The 17,231-nt window shown below is 39.7% G+C and overlaps 2 protein-coding genes across 3 annotated transcripts in view; one reads left to right on the top strand and one right to left on the bottom strand.

Moving 5' to 3' along the window:
* Nucleotides 1–1,160, bottom strand: part of sbf1 (SET binding factor 1) — a 35,645-nt gene extending 34,485 nt beyond the window's left edge. For both annotated transcript variants that reach the window (XM_058067283.1, XM_058067284.1), the window contains exon 1: nucleotides 931–1,160. In XM_058067283.1, coding sequence (XP_057923266.1) covers nucleotides 931–985 — 55 coding nt within the window. In that variant the 5' untranslated portion in view covers nucleotides 986–1,160. The remainder of the gene's footprint in view (nucleotides 1–930) is intronic.
* Nucleotides 1,161–6,184: 5,024 nt separating this feature from the next.
* Nucleotides 6,185–16,595, top strand: adm2a (adrenomedullin 2a). The gene is made up of 3 exons (XM_058067296.1): nucleotides 6,185–6,296; nucleotides 6,392–6,554; nucleotides 13,432–16,595. Exons 2-3 carry the CDS (start codon nucleotides 6,481–6,483, stop codon nucleotides 13,835–13,837), a joined length of 480 nt encoding a protein of 159 aa, XP_057923279.1. The 5' UTR covers nucleotides 6,185–6,296; nucleotides 6,392–6,480; the 3' UTR covers nucleotides 13,838–16,595.
* Nucleotides 16,596–17,231: the final 636 nt, after the last annotated feature.

The following is a 17,231-nucleotide window of genomic DNA, read 5'->3' as shown; positions in this document are numbered from 1 at the left end:
AAGGGGAGTTTCTGCAGCGTTTGCATTGTCCACGTAACGACATCCTGTATTAACCCCCTTCACGGCTAAAATGCAACATTCTGAAAGTGCATCCATGCATGCAGAAACCCATGTTTAATCTGATAACAGACAGCTTTTTAGCAATTTGCCTACCCTGAATAAATCATAGGCGGGCCCACTCTAAATGAAAGACTACCACGTTGCAAGCTGCACGAGCTGCACGAGCTGCACAGTAGGATAGGCGGCTGAATATTTCATGATTAAACGAGCCATTATACTGCACAGATCTAGGCCAAGGCTCAGGGTCCAGGGAGGGAGGGGGGCTCAGATAACGGTCCCAACAACACAAGGGTTCGGTTGGGGGGGGGGGGCAAATCCATCTGGGTTAATCCACACAAAAACACACAACAACCGGCAACCGTTTCAACTGTAGTTAAATGCAACACAACATGCACACAACTGAGAGCACCCCTCCCCCCCCTCCAAAAAGGTGTTTAGATGTGTGCATGCCACCAAAACATTGACAATTCCACAAAACGCAAAATGCAAGTCCGAGAGTAAAGACAAAACAGGAGTATAAATCCGTCCAAAACAGCCAGTCCCCTGCAGAATTAGCCGGCTAACATTAGCTCTTACTTAGCTTAAGTTTAGTGTCAACACTGTGAGTTAGAGCTAGCCGGTTGCTAAACTGGTGGCATTTTGCATTAGACCCCATTATAGATGCAAACCAGCAAGGTTGCCGTCTAAGTACACTAATCCCAAGCAGCCAGCGGGAGTCCTCGGTGTAGACCTGACGCCGACAGCCTGCTACCAGTCATTCGAATCGGTCAGCTGTGATTGGCTTCCCGGCCCCATCCCCGCCTACTGTTTACCCGAAGCTAACAACAGGCCGCCGAGGCTAGCAGCACGAAGGCTAACTCCAGCACCCACCTCGCTTGTCGAGGTCGTAACCGACCACAACAAAGTAGTCAGCGAGCCGGGCCATTTTGGGACTTCACGGCAACGGGCCTCTCTGGCGTAATCCTCTGCTCTCGGCGCCGTCAATAGTCCATTTACGTCCTGCCGGCGATGGATACATGACGGGCGGCAGTAGCATCCTTCCAGCTGTATGCCGCCGCCATACTGTCAGCCTGCCTGACAGCGGAGAGCAGCGAGTCTGCGCAGTTGAGACTTCCAGGGAGGGGCCGCATGCATATCGATGGTCCTGGGACTACTATAATACAGTACATACTGGACTTGTGTTCATTCATTCTGCAGATTTTTATATCATTTCTGAAAAATAACATGAAAACAGTTTGCATCAGAACATTGCCAGGGATGATTAGTGCCGCACTTTTTGCTATGTTAAAAAATTGTCTCAAACAGTCTCGATTTGGATATCCAACATTACAAAAATAATCAATAATAATGTCGCATGTCAATCGCTCACCCATCTCAGGGCTAATTAATACTATTAAGAAGAAGAAAGTACTTGAAATGTTAAGTATTTCATGGAAATGATTAGTAATCTACCACTACTGTATATTGTATTCTGTATACTGTATACTGTATACTGCATAGGATACTCCCAATTGTAAAAGATAAACAGTTGAGGTGAGATGAGGTAGTAGATGGTACTTTGACACGATGACATAGTGTCGCCTGAGATAGGCGGATAAAGTGTGAATGGACCGAGAGGAAGGCCTGATGACCTGCATCCGCATGACGTGTCCTTGGCTGCATGCACACTTCCTGCATCGTAACCCTTCACCTCCAGTCCTTATCACTTTCTAGTTAAAACCAGCCTGACATGTTGTGGGTTTTTTTGGTTTGTTTTGCTGACAGGAGGGGTGGGTGATATGTATTGATATTGATCCAATACCAAGTAAGCCAGTCAGCAGTAAGCCAGTTGTCAATACTGATACCGACACTTTTTACTTGACAATTTTGAAGATCATTTTAAATGTTTTTAATTTGTTATAATCATTCAAATCCAGTGAACACAACCACAACAACAAAAACAAACACAACAGACATTTGTCTTGATTTGAGGCTTGATTTGGACTTGCACGTCTTTACTTTAGACAGCAGAATTCAAGGTTTCATTTATCACAGCAAGTCACCAGACCATCACACTACCACCACCATATTTTACTGTTGGTGGGATGTTCATTTTGGGACACACACCTTCCAAAAAGTCATTGGATCATAGAGTATTTTCCCAAAGGTCTTAGGGACCATCATGTTTTCTGTCAAAATAGAGACGATCAGTTCTTTGGATGTTATTGCGGGGTCTTTTGTGACCTCTTGAATGAGTCATCACTGCACTCTTTGGGTAATTTTGGTTGCCAGGCCACTCCTGCGAAGCTTCACCACTATTCTATGTTTTCGCCATTTGTGGATAATGGCTCTCACTGTGGTTTGCTGGAGTCCCAAACCTTTAAAATGGCTTTTCCAGATCGCAATTAATCTCAGTTTCCACGCAGGGATTTTTTTCTCTTAATAATAAAAGTAATAAAAGTTTAATTTAAGAATCACATTTTTTATTTAGGTGTGTTGTCATTGACTAATAATAAAATCTTTTGATGATCTGAAACATTTATGTGTCACAAACTTAAAGACACAAAAATAAGAAATTTGGAAGGGTGAAAACACTTTTTCACACCATTGTAGATGCAATCAATAATGGACAGCCCCCCCCCCCCTCCCCCCACTCACACAATTGCCTGGGACAACCAAAACCCTGCTACCATCAGGAGATTGGCAGCCAGCTAGTGAATACTATTTTCAGGGAGTCACCTTTTGGTATTCAGTTCATCTCAACCGTGAGCCACACTTTGACTAACTGCCAAAGAGACAGAGAAAACAGCCATGAGAACGGGACAGGATGCGTATACATGCAGTGATGAAGTTAACGTCAAAGACTGAAGTGAAAGACACCTCCAAAAGGTCACTACTGTGTCTCAGATGCAATGGTAGTCACTCATGGAGACCGAGACAGAGCACAAAGCTGTGTTCTGCAGGATGAGACAAACTTCCTGCACACTTACCAATAGACAGGAAGTGGTTTGCAGGTCTCTTGCGAACTGCATCCGAGCAGTACGTACAAATTAAGCGAGACATGGCAACCAACTCGGGGCATGATGTGCAGTAGAACCCACTTATGTCCACCAACTCATCGAGTACCAGTCCAAAGACATACCACTTCCGAGGCCGAGGGTGGGATTGAGCTCGGGTCTCCTAGCTGTGTGGTCTGCGCGCTAACCACTTCTCTGCCGTGCAGCCCCAATGTCAATATCAATAATGAATAAAAACACAAAGTTAAAAAAAAAATCTACACATATCATCACTCACACTTTGGATTTTTCAGTATGCATCCTTCAGCGGGTAAAGTTTGGACACCCCTGGTAATAAAAATGGGCATTTTTAGGGTGCATCCATTATCCAGCATTCATGGGGGTGATGCTTACTTCCCTGACAATTACGGGTGTAAGTGTAATCATGTGTAAGTTGTTGCATAATTAGTAACTTTAAAAAACTGCTAAAATGAATGAATATAATTTTTTTGAACACGTGAATGTTTTATTGTTGTATTCTCATGGGAAGTACAAGCTTATAATGCTAAAATAGCATTGGCTTCACTAGGGGGCAGCAAGTTTCAGCTTACCACACTGGACTCTGCAGGGTGTCAATTCTCTGGCACACTGGCTTTTATTTGGTGGTTGAACCAAATCAAACGCCATTTTAGGTAACTATTTAGGTAGTTTAAGTAATTTAGGTAAATCAAAACTAATATTACGTATCAGTTTATCTGTACTGAACTAAACTTGAAAGTGAAACCATCGAAATGCAACAAAATGGAGAGCAGTGAGGCTTAAATTCATGCATACTGGCCGCGCTATTTGAGCACACTGGTTTACTGCAACATGTGAGGCGAGGAAGGAACACTCATGGGATTTGGCTCTGTTTACAATGCTGATACAAGCACTCTGCTCCAAAACAACGGAAACATTCATCCCAGGGAAAGCACAAGTTCTGCAGGTGTTGCCACTTCAGATCATAAATTTGTTTGCATCCGGAACCACCCTCCCATCTCTGGTGGAAGCCAGGACACTTCAGCATCAACATGAGTGTTTATCTCACTAAAACACTGATTCCTGCACGTGCTGACGATGTTTAGCATACACAGAAATAAAGATTTTATTGCTCAAACATGCTTTCAATCGAGGTGGCGGTGGCTGATTTCATATAATTTCATATAAGTATGCAGTATTGCGCCGTGACACTCAATACTAAATACAGAATGGAGAGGAGTGTGATCAAATCAATATTATTCAGTTCCTTTTTATGTTATTTTTTGATATTAAAATAAAAATAATACCCTCGGCCATCTCTGTGTGGAGTTTGCATGTTCTCCCCGTGCATGCGTGGGTTTTCTCCGGGTACTCCGGTTTCCTCCCACATTCCAAAAACATGCTAGGTTAATTGGCCACTCCAAATTGTCCATAGGTATGAATGTGAGTGGGGGGAGAACATGCAAACGCCTCACAGAGATGGCCGAGGTTGGAATTGAACTTGGGTCTCTTAGCTGTGAGGCCTGCGCGCTCAACACTCACCACCATGCAGCCCCAAACTTGATTGCTGGTTTAAATGATCTCACAACAGGCACAGTTGCAGCCATAACCCAAAACTTAACCCTTAAACTTTGAAACATTTACGGTGACACACAAAGCATGAATTTTATTTACTTGATGTCTTATTAGATCTGCTATACTAGGTAATGTGGATGTAAAGGTGACTATATAAGTCTTATATGCTATGATATGCTATTAAGGTCAAATGTCAAGGGTCAGGGGAGTATCCAGCAAAGGGGAACAGTGCTTAAAACTGTTTACGCAACCTCCAAGGGGTGTCCCTATGTGACTCATTGAAAAACAACAAGAGAAAACTGTACCCAATAATAAAGTATCCTCTTTGATCACGCCAAATACCGCTGCATACTTCTTGCTTTTCGGCTAGATTTAAACATCAAAAACGTTTTTCTGTGGCGCCTCCACAGATCTCCCTCTAATGTGCGCTAATGGCCGCCTCACACAATAGTAGAACCGGTGCACGACTGAGAGATCAAACCAAGCGGGACGCTCTCTGTGTTCAGAATCCAGGACCGGTTCACTTGCTGCTGTCACACGCGCCAGGGAACTCTTACATAAACAGGTCAGAATCTTAAAAAGTGACCCGTTTCCACAGGCAGCAATAGACCAGGGTGAAGCCTTTTGTGTAGATAGATGAATACACATCTGGGAATATGCAGCAGCTTGAGAAAAATAAAGAAGCAACAGTTGTCCAAGCGACGAGACCGACTCCCTTAGCTTTTTTTTGTAGTCTGCATCGTTTATAAATGATGCTATAGCATCCCTTATGCACAGAAATAAAGGCAGTCTATAAATCTATTTTTAAACCTGCTCAGATAAGTTGAGCTCCATGTTAAAGACAAAGCAGCTGCTTGATGAACATAAAGATATATAAGATCTCCATAATTAAAGCCAAATCTCGGAATAGCGTGTCACAATGGAGGACACGATGCGGGATGGACTGGCTAATGGGAAAATACATAAGAACATGAAAGTACACTTGATGTTACCATCGTGGTCACATGGTCGTTATATACCTGTTATTGTTTGTGTCATCCCAATACCAAGAAATGATGAAAACTGCTCTTCTGGGGAATGAGCGTTGCGTAAGTGAATCTAGGATAAAAACATTTGGAAAAAGTCCAGTTCATCCGTGATGTTACATGGCGGGAATGAAGGTGTGTCTACGTGTCTCGACCCCTTGGCTTTCCAGTAATGATAAGAAATAAGGGTGGAGATTAGTCTGGAATACATATTTGTATATTGCAAACTCGGTTGAATTATTGCCCATTTCAACCAAAACTTCCACATTTATATAGGAATAGATATTTAGGCGGACAGACAGATACATTGAAGGCGTTTTACGACATTCTTTAAATTCCCTGTGCCTGAATGTGTACATTACACAAAGATAAACGATAGCTTGTAAAAACGTTTCCTCTCTTATGTTTACGCTCCCGTCGTATCCACGCTGGGTCACCCCAAATATGGCAGCTTATATTTTGCCCTCACCTTTTGACTGTGATGCTGCAAGTACCGGTGAAGTAGGAGGCATGCAGGGAGCTCCGCCCCCTGCCTATTTAAACCCCATGTCACCAAAAGGCACTCAGTTTCACACCGAGGAGAACCTGCACACATTTTTTATGAAACAAACTGCGCAGCACTTGAAGGCAACTCGGAGGGAAGGTAGGATTTGTTCACTTGTGTGCTTAATTCATTTTATTCAGATGAAGTGCCATCATAGTCGATTCATTATCTTTGTTTTTTTTACCGCCTCACAGACCTGGACAACTTTTTGTTGCTTTTTTTTCCTTCTGGGATTTAAAAGTGAATTGACCTGGTGGGACCAGGAGCCAACCTTGGTCCAGAGATGCAGTCCCTTCTCCCTCTCACTGTCTACTGCGTCAGCCTTGTCTGCTTCCAGCGGCTGCTGGCAGAGGACAGGTAAGAGCATTTGCCATTAGGTGAGAGCGCTCTCACACGTCCCATAAGGTGGCATCACGGTCCATTTACAATCATTTGTCATCATTAAGATGCCTGCAAAGTTGGGATTGTAATATTTCTACTAGTAAAGCTCAGTATCGCTCTCAGTAAGTATTATCGTGTTCTTTTGTTTAGTTGTGTCAAGCAAGATAATGTGCACTGCACTGCAAGGTCAAATAAAAGAGGTGAAGTCAAAGTGACACGCTTTCATTTGAACATAAAGTAACAATGGTGACATATGACAATGACTTGACCTATTTCATTGGCTTTTACCGTGTCTTACTGGATGAGGTATGATTGTGTTTTTAGGGGAAGTAAGTTTTAATGTCACATGATTTGTTGTCTGTAGTTTCACGTTACTTTGTATGGCTTTCATTTTCCAAATAGACTCCCAAGCGGAAGACAAAAAATAAGGCTTGTCTTAACTGGGAACATACCGACTGACATGTGCTATTGCAAAGAACACCTGCACTTGTACTTTTCCGTCCCATGCGATATTTCAAATACCACAGAGCACCAGCACCAGACACAAGGCAACACAACACACACACACACACACACACTCACGTACTCATGCAATGTAAATGATGAGTCAGTGTGTGGTTGCCCTCTACTGGTGAGTTTTAGATTTGTCGACTTACAGTACATACAGTATATACATATATTGTATATAGTATACACACACACATTACACATACATGCATGTATACATACATATACAGTATATACTTGTACGTACATACATTTATAGTCAATACATACAAGGATACAGTATATGCACACATACCTTACACACAAACAGTATACAGTATGTACTGACATACAGTCATACTATATATATATATATTATACTGTGCATACATAAATGGATACAGCATATGCATGCATACATACAGTGACACACATACTGTATATACTGTACATGCATACATATACAGTATTCACATAGTACCAACATACAGTACATCTATACAGTATATACAGTACATATACAATGATACACATTACATCAAAGGACTGAATGAAGTATGAAGTATCCATATTCTGTATATAACAGAGGTATGGATATTTCGGTATCGATCTGCACATGATTAATATTCAATGTGCGTTGCTTAAAGGTACTACGACAGTGCTCCAGAAACACACACACACTCTGTATTCTCATTTTTTCTTCCCAGCGAGTCTTTGGGCGGTCAGCTCGCCCTTTCACCTCAATCCTTACATAGTCAGGGCCTCCACTAGACTTCTTAAAGATGTTATAAAATTAATATGTGTCCCTACTGTAAGCTATAAGCACCAAACCTAAATAAAAATCTATCATCATTTTACAGGGACCAGCTTTGGGGGAAAAAGGCAGGCTTCACTACACATCTTAAAACCAAGCCTGGTGCTCTGCCAACTGCCATCTGTCAGTTTGTTTTCATGCTGCTGTTTTCTTAATGATGTTATTGTTAAAATCTATATGTGATTTATACATGAGACAGACTAAACAGGCTTTATGTCAAAAATAGCGTTTTAGCGTTAAAACTGCATGTTCCCAATGGGACTTACTAAAATCACTTCTGAAGTCAATTCCTAAAGGATGGATTTTGAGCAACACATTTTGAAAACTGAGGGGCCTCTTATGTAAAATGATTGACAAACACTATAACACTGGCATTTTGTGCCCATGAAGGCTGCCCCATGACCCAGATCTGTATGGTTAGATTCACACAGGACCTGTGGGGGGGGGGTCGTCCATGACTTTTATGAAGACTTTTAACACTGCCGATAATAACAGTCACTCCTCTGCTCTTCTCACCTTGCAAACCTCTCAAAAATGTCCAGTCTGGCTTTCATTAGGATAGCACATTCCCCCTCTTGTAGATCCTCAGAGCACATTCTGTTCCGTCACTACCACGCGCTGACTGATTACTACAAGGGATGCCGTAAACGCCATTCTTTTCCCTGCTTGTGTTAGCATTCATCTTATTCTTATTCGTCCCGATAAGGCCAATCCTCCCAAAAGGCTTTAGAATAATGCACTTTTTCAACCTAACAAGAAAAACTAACAACATGGCTTTACGTAACATCATTCCTTAACATCATTCCGTAACATTCCTTTATTTACGTGGAAAAATCCTGCTAAAGTACAAGTTAAATATGGCTTTGGCAAAGATCAGGCTGTACGGTTCAGATTCCAGAAGTCGGAAGCCGCTCAAGAATTCAAAACATAAGATACAGTGGAACGGCTTTACCTCGGACTGACATCGACATAAGCGGTTGTCGACGTAACTGAAACTGACACGAGCCATTGCTTCCATATTTACTAGAGACATACGGAGACTGGGAGAGAATGAAGGATGGTGGTTAAGGGTTGTGTTGGGGGGGATTTGGCATACGCATTTGTTCTTCACGTATATATAGATGTTTTATTCAAGATCCCTACGGATTTGACGGATGTGAGGTCAGGCGAGACACGGGAGAAGGCCCTCAATTGGCCACCAGCCAATCGCAGACTCTGCAGTTAAGCCGAGATGCATGTTTTTGGAATAAGCCGTAGGATCTGGAAAAAAAAAAACATGCATGCGTGCAAAATTCACATAGAAACGCCCAAACAGAGATTCAAACCTAAATCTCCTGACTGTGTTGCCATCATGCTAACCACTAGACCACAGCGTGGTTCATATTCCAAAATTCCAAACTCTGTAAATAGAAGTCTAAAATTACAACTCAACCAGTAATCAAATATCCAATTAATTAACAGCTATTTTGGTATTCGATGAATCATATTTTTGATTAAAAATGTAAACATCGTCCGATTTCAGCGTCTGAAATGTGAATATTTCCTGAGTCATCCCTAAAAGGAGACCTTTTATCCTTGTGTTTTAGTCAAAACAAGATATTCACCCACATCAGCTGTGACTTTGAGTGAACAGTCAATCAACATTTCTGCCTCTTTTCTGATAAGTTGTGGACCAAACCACTAACTGTTTCATTTGGTCTGTCGAGGGCCTAACCGATTACGCAATTAATCCAAATAAAGCTTCAGACTAACCTAAACAGATCCTGTAAATAAATTATGGAATGTAATGTTTGTATTCATTGTGCCACTTTAGCTAGCTTCCCAAATGTTTTCCGGGATGTGTCGCCTACGGTGTGCTCTATTTAGAAAACTGAACAGTGGTAACAGTCTTGGAAACATTCATATTTTTCCATATTTGAGTTTCCATTTAGCATACTTTTCCCAGATCAAATTCCATACTTTCCATACTTGCATAGGAACGCTGATACAGCTGAACATTCTTATGTGTCGTCTCACGGTTATTAGATATTATGCCTCAGGGTTGCATGAATTGCTCCTTAGGGGTCCTTCTGACCCGTTCCCAGGTTTAAGTCAAGGTGGAAAAAAACAGCGATAAAACAGGCAAGAGAATTCCATTGTGGATTAATCGCTAAGACCAAAACTCCTCCCGCCCAGCCATACAGCCTAGATTTCCGCTCAACACGGAGAGAAAGCTACACCATTGTGAAGGAATGGATTTTTATTTTTAGAATATGCCCATAAAAAACTGAGCCGCGGGCCAAAGAGGGCCCCTGGTCCGCACTTTGGACACCACTATCAAAGTGCAAAGTGGGGCCCAGGGGTCATTTTCATCTTGCAGCTCGTTTATTATTGGTCCTCGGCATATTCCAAAAATAGAGTCGTAAATTCACAAGATTAGCCTTAAATTTAAGGAGAAAAAAAGTCGTAATATTAGTCGAAATAAGGTCAGAGGTCACATAAGTCCCGCCTTTCATACAGTAGCGGTCTCTGGCAACGCTTGTTACGACCAAGTATGAAAAAAGGATGTGATTTTGAGAATAACATCGTACATTTACGATGATAAAGTCGGAAACTTATGAGGAAAAACACTCCAAATACTACACGAATATAGTCATACATTTCTGAGAATAAAGTTGTAAATTTAAGAAGAAAAAAACGTCATAATATTAACTTTGCCCAAAGCCAAACGTCACATAAGTCCCCCCTTTCATAGCTGTCTCAGACAATGCCTGTTACGATGAAGTATTAAAATAATCTGTGAATAAATAATACAATAAAGTCGTACATTTCCAATAATAAAGTCACGAGAAAAAAATCGTAATATTACAAGAGTGAAATTAACCAAAGTAAAGTCATAAATAAACAAGAATAAAGTCGTAAATTTAAGGAGAAAAGATTTGGTAGAGTTACGAGAAAAAAAGTCATAAAAATGTCGTAATATTACCTTTGCCCAAGGCCAAATGTCACATAAGCCCCCCCTTTCATAGCTGTCTCAGACAATGCCTGTTACGACGAAGTGACAAAGTCGCAAATTTATAAACAAAACCTTTTAGGAGAAGAAAGTTGTAAATTTTCAAGCATAAAGTCGTACATTTATGAGAAAAAAGTCATAAATCTACAACTTTATTCTAAAAAAATTACGACCTTTTTTGGTTGTAAATTTACAACTTAACTTTCGAAATGTATATATTATATTATATTTTTTTTCCCCAGTGTGCCCCTAATACTCATATGTCATATGTAGGATTTACTTCTATTTTTGTATGTATTACATTAAGCATTATGTGTCATTATTTTATCAACACTGTGACAAAGTGTGAGTGTTTCAGCATCAAAAAGACGAATAGACGAATGCATTTTCCGCGTTCCAAGTGCAGCTGGGTGATGTGGGACCGTGTCTCATCCTGGAAATAGTTTGCTGTCCATGCTGTGGTTCTGGCATGTCACAATTATTTATTCTTCCTCGCAGTGGCTGCGCAGCTAAAGTGGCTAAAATAAACTCAGACCGTTTCACATTTCAGTGTGGGATACCATATCCACAGGCTGCGTGACACTTGTAACGTTTGCTGGAAAAACTCAAGTCGGCATCTCGCAAGTCGGAACATTTTACGTTTCTGTCTTTATCCATCGGCTGCCAGGCAACAGCACACTGCTGGATCTTCCGTCAAACACAGACGGGGACAGTGAAGTGAAGAACTACCACTGTCCTTGACAAACAATGGACAGATGGCGGGGCTGTGTTTGCTGAACTGTGTGTCACGTTGTACATCACAGTGTAAAACATTTGAACAGCTTAATTGCAGAAACAGCATAGCTAGGGCATACAGCAGTACATTTCCCAGAATCATACTGTTGATGTTGATTAATGGGAAGACCGCTCCCGGAACTGGCATTACTGGAAGAACTCATCATTAACCGCATTGTTCAATGTTTATAATAATAACTATAAAAATGATGTTATTATATTTATATATATATTTAATCTTTTCTAACTTGTTTATTTTGATAAATGTGTTTTTATATATGTATTAATGAAATATAGTCATCACTATTAATGTTTATAATAATAACAATAAAAATGATGTTATTATATTTATATATATATTTATTATTTTCTAACTTGTTTATTTTATAAATGTGTTTTTATATATTTATTAATGAAATATAGTCATCACTATTATTTCTTAGTTTAGTTTAAGATGTGAATTATTATAATATAAAATTTGAATACATTAACATTATAATAAAAATGCATAACTTTTACATTGGTGACTTTTAATTTTGTATTTAATAAAAAAAAATTCTACAAAGCTGGATGGAAAAACTAATAAAAAAATTCTACAAAGCTGGATGGAAAAACTAACTAAAATAATTATCACTATTATCCATATTTCTTAGTAATTTTATGTTTTGACAAGTGATGTGAATTACATTGTTTCACATCATTTACATTTACATTAATTTTTTTTATTTACATTTTTTTAATGATAAAACAATGTAATTAAAGGTGAAAAACTAACTCAAATAATTATCACTATTATTTCTTAGTAATTTAATATTTTTATATGTGATTATATGAATTATTATAATACAAAAGTTTAATACATTAACATAATAATAAAAAAGGCATAAGTTATATATTGGTTGAATTTACTTTTAATTGTTTTTATTGTAATTTGAAAAAAGTCTTATAAAAAATGAAAAACTCACTAAAAGTCCTGTATTGTGCTGAAATAATTTAATAAAGGCTTGCCAATTGAATATGGTAGGAACATTAGGTTGGCACCTTTTGCAAAAAGGTTAATGATGCACATGAATAAAAAGTGCCCATGTACTGTAAATGCAGAAAACCAGACAGCAAGTTAAAAAAATGATTTGTATTATAAAAGCTGCTTTGTGTGGCTTAATCAGATTAAAAGTGGAAATGCCAGCCGTCCTTTCAACATCAGCTGTTGTTGCAGCAATAGTCGCCAACCCACATAAGGCAATACATTCTCAGGCGAAAACCACCCTGCTCGATTCAATGTCCTGTATAGTAGCATTTTTCGCCCCCACTATAGTGTATTGGAAGTATGTTTGCCATCATCTAACCTTGATCCTGGAATGTAGACGGTTTAAGATATTAAGATGTGTAGCGAAGCCTGTTTTTTCCTGGTTGGTCATTTATTTACATCATGTTTAAGATATTACGATGTGTAGCGAAGCCTGTTTTTTCCTGGTTGTTCATTTATTTACATCATGAAAACCCTGAACCCTCAAAACTGACTGTTTGAGCACCTCTTCTCGAAAAAGTGGAGCAAACAAGTGAAGGGGATGATGAACCATATTAATGTGCTAACCTGCCTAGCAACAATTGGTTTGTACTTTGGTATATGTTGTGTGTTAAAAATGCGAAAACCAATCAATATATGCCAAGCTAATTAAAGATTCACAGCTCAGCTTTGTGAAATGAGTGCAATAATAAATATACTGCTTACTGCTCTACAGGGTTCCTCTACAATCTTTTCAAATGACTTTTCTTTTGCTTTTCAGCTTGGACAATCTCAACAAGCTGGCTGACCTGAAAGAGAACCCCTCGTTGCCCTCTGGAGGCCAAACAAACACCGCCGCCCACTCTTCGGTGCCCACTCCATCCCCAAAATGGAACCATCTACTCACCTCCAACGTGAGAAGAGCCAATCCCAGCCTGGCGTGGGCGCAACCAGACGAGCGTTTGGAGGTTAAGTGGGGAAAGGGGTCCAGGGCTCGTCGTCATGCCCACCCGGGTTCCCGGGGGGCCCACCACTACCCCCATCATGCCCAGTTGATGAGAGTTGGTTGTGTCCTTGGAACCTGTCAAGTGCAGAACCTCAGCCACAGGCTTTATCAGCTTATCGGACAGAGCGGCAGAGAAGACTCGTCCCCCATTAATCCGAGGAGTCCACATAGTTACGGATGAGTGACCCCCTCACCCCAAAGGAAATCAATATTTTCGGGTATTTATCTCTTAATGTATTAGTTTGGTGGCTGTATCCCATAGTGACAATTACAGTATACTTCACATGAATGACTGCTGTGCCTCTCTGCTTTTTCTGCAAACTATATCAGGTTAAGTTCATTTCGACTTCGGACCACTTTAAGTTGACCCACCGCCCTGAGAATTTTTGCCTTTTTGGGGGACAAGTCAAGCGCCTTAGTTGGACAGGATCCTAATCGTGTTAATGCAAGAATGAAGGCTTATCTACAACACTGACCTTGCCGCTGGTTGTTATCCGGCGCTTTGCTGATCAAAAACTGGTTCCAGAGTCATGTCAGATCATATTTATGCTCATTGATTGTCCAGCACATACCTGTCCTTTGCAACAACCGGCTCACTTACAGAATCTGTGGAGAAAATTCTTGAAATTCAATCGGGAACACTTTTCAGTCATATATCGCCATGGATAGTTGGTAGACTTACAGGTTTTCTCTTCAGATGTGTAGCGAAGCCTGCATCAGGGAGTAAGAGTGGCTCTTCTCCCATAAGTGGACCGAGACCTAAAGACTGCTCATTTTAAAGAGGCACTTAAAACAGGCACTTATTTTGTTAGTTTGTAAGTGGAAAAACAACAAAAATTAGGAAAGAAAATCCCATGCTTGGTGTTATATTTGAAATTTAGCAGTCAATTCTATTCCACTTCCACCTCCGAGGTTCTCAACAATTTTGACCCAGGACCCAGCATCACCCATTCAATGCAATGGTTGCAATGGTGAAAATACTTTCTGACAAAACATGACAAATGATATTGTATCGTCAGTAGTCAATATGCAGTATGAACTCCCAAGTTCTATTATTGCTGCTGATGCAAACGTCACAATGGAGCAACGGATCAGCTCTCTGTGGCTCCGCTGTAGACATTTCCACTTGCCCTGTTGGCACATATCAAATATTAGTCCTTTCACGTGATTCATAAGTTCTGCCTGCGAGTCAGGACTTTGGGCTTGACAGCAGTTTTTATTCAAGCTGACCTAATCTTTGCAGTCATATGCGGCACCACAGCAGGGGTGGAGAAGGGGCCCTGGAGCCTTCCACAGTCTGTACACTCAAACCACACACGTCCACAATATATATTACAAATTATAATTACAAAATCATTAAACCCTGGCAGAATTTAGTGATATTTATTTATATTTATTGCTTGAATAAAACACACAAATGTATGTTGGAAGAGTAAACCAGAATTAGAATGACAATATTACAAGAATAAAACTGTTATGCTACCGGAATAAAGTCGCTACCAGAAAAAAAAAAGATGTCAGGCTACGAAAATGAAACGTTGTCATGTTACGAGGATAACGTGGTATTACGAATATAAAGTTGCACTGTTGTCATATTACGACTGTAAAGTTTCACAAACAAAATGAAGTTGTCATGTTACAAATGTACATTTGCAAGCCTACTGAAAAAAGTCGCAATGTTACACGAAAAAACTCATAATGTTGAAGAATATTGTTACCACAGTAATGCCGTCAAGATACAAAAAAATAGTCATGTTAGGAGTTTATAGAATTACAATCTTTAATATTAAGAGTAAAATCTTTGCGAGAAGTCGTAATAAATATGTTGCTAAAAAAAAATTACAATTTGTGACAATGCGATATTTGTGACAATTTCAGGTTTGGCTTACTTTTTCTTCTGAAAAAATAATCTTAATTTATGAGACTAAAGTTGTAAAGTTCTGAGAATAAATCGTGGTTATTATAACCAAGAAAACATACAAGAAAGTCATTTCTCGTTTCTTTTCATAAATTCTAACAAACAAATAAGCGTACCGCTAGATAGAGCCCACGTACCAATAGTGGTACTGGAACCACAGTATGGTAAACAATAAACCAAATATTAGGACTTTTTACTCATATTCCGAATTTATTATCATCCTATGACGTAACATTTTTCTTGTAACTCTTAAGATACAGCACTTCTTCTTGTAGCATTACAACTTAATTTTTTTGCTACTTCTTAGCATGGCCCTAAGAGTCCTTTGTGTCTGGGGTACCTAGAGGTCACAACTGGTTCATTAGTTATAATCTGTTCAAAGGCTTGCTGAGGTGAAACACGCCGTTCTGTCTGCTGCAATCGAGCTAATCAATGTCTCGTGATAGATGGTTATTAGAAGGCTTTTCAAATGCTGAATGAACCTCGGCGCTTCTGTAAAAAGAAAAAAAAAGGTTACCTCCACACACACACACACACACACACACGGTGTGTTTTTGTGTTATCACTTCTTATCTCCTCAATGTTTGATTTGTGCTCTGGATCTTCGATGCTATTTTGTGCAGCACGCTTTTAGTGACGTCAAAGACTCCGCGAATACCTCCCACATAGGAAAACACTGACTCTCAATTGCAAATAGCCAAACATGATGTGAAACATTTCTTGACATTCCCATTCCTGTGTTTGCGTGTGAACGCTCTATCACAAACTGTGTCCTTTTGTGAACGTTACACTCGAAGATTTCAATATAAAGATGCCAGTGCACTCCATATGGCATTAAGATGACTGTGAATGACGTGTGTAAATAGAGATATTTAGCCAAACTATTTAAATAAAGTGTCTTGCGTTGGAGTTGTATTTATGTTACATGCTTATGACACATGTGTGTCACCAAAGACTATTTATGTAATATTTTTCACTTGACACAGTGGTAGAAAAACAAAATAAAAGAATTTTGAATGTCTGTTTATGTTGTTCACTCTGTAATAATAAAGAGATAGACTGTGGTGTGATGTATCGAGTGTAATTAATAATTCTGACTAAGGTCGCGGGTATGCTGGAGCCTATCCCAGCTGTCTTTAAGTGAGAGGCGAGGTACACACTGGACTGGTCGCCAGTCAAATTTAGGGCACATATAGACAAACAACCATTCACACTCACGGACGATTCGGAGCGTGGTTTTGGAATGGAAACCCACATACGCCGTTTCTAATATGTTAATATTTTGTTCAGATAGCTTAATAACATTAGATTGGGGCACAATGGAAGCTTCCTTGGCCAACTTCTTTGTATTATTATTTGTGCACTCAAGTGTCTTGTCCTATTATTTATTATTTCAAAACGCTATGAAAAAGATTATAACAGCAATCTTAAGTAATTGGTGGCTTGACAGCATCTTACACAATATTACACAATTCTGCTTTTATTCAAAAGAGTTGGAGCTATTTTAGTACAGGAAACGCCCATGAAAGATTTTTGATGTACTTATGCAACATGACCAAATCCATCAGCTGATGGTGCAAATCCATCAAGGCTGATGTTGACTTACAACAAAGTGGAATTACTTCTACCAGTCATTTTGGAGAATAAGACCCTAACC

The sequence above is a fragment of the Doryrhamphus excisus genome, chromosome 3, assembly GCF_030265055.1.
Source record: "Doryrhamphus excisus isolate RoL2022-K1 chromosome 3, RoL_Dexc_1.0, whole genome shotgun sequence".
NCBI classification, from domain to species: Eukaryota; Metazoa; Chordata; class Actinopteri; order Syngnathiformes; family Syngnathidae; genus Doryrhamphus; species Doryrhamphus excisus.
The sequence above is the reverse complement of the archived record's forward strand: the minus strand, read 5'-3'. Positions and strand labels throughout refer to the sequence as shown.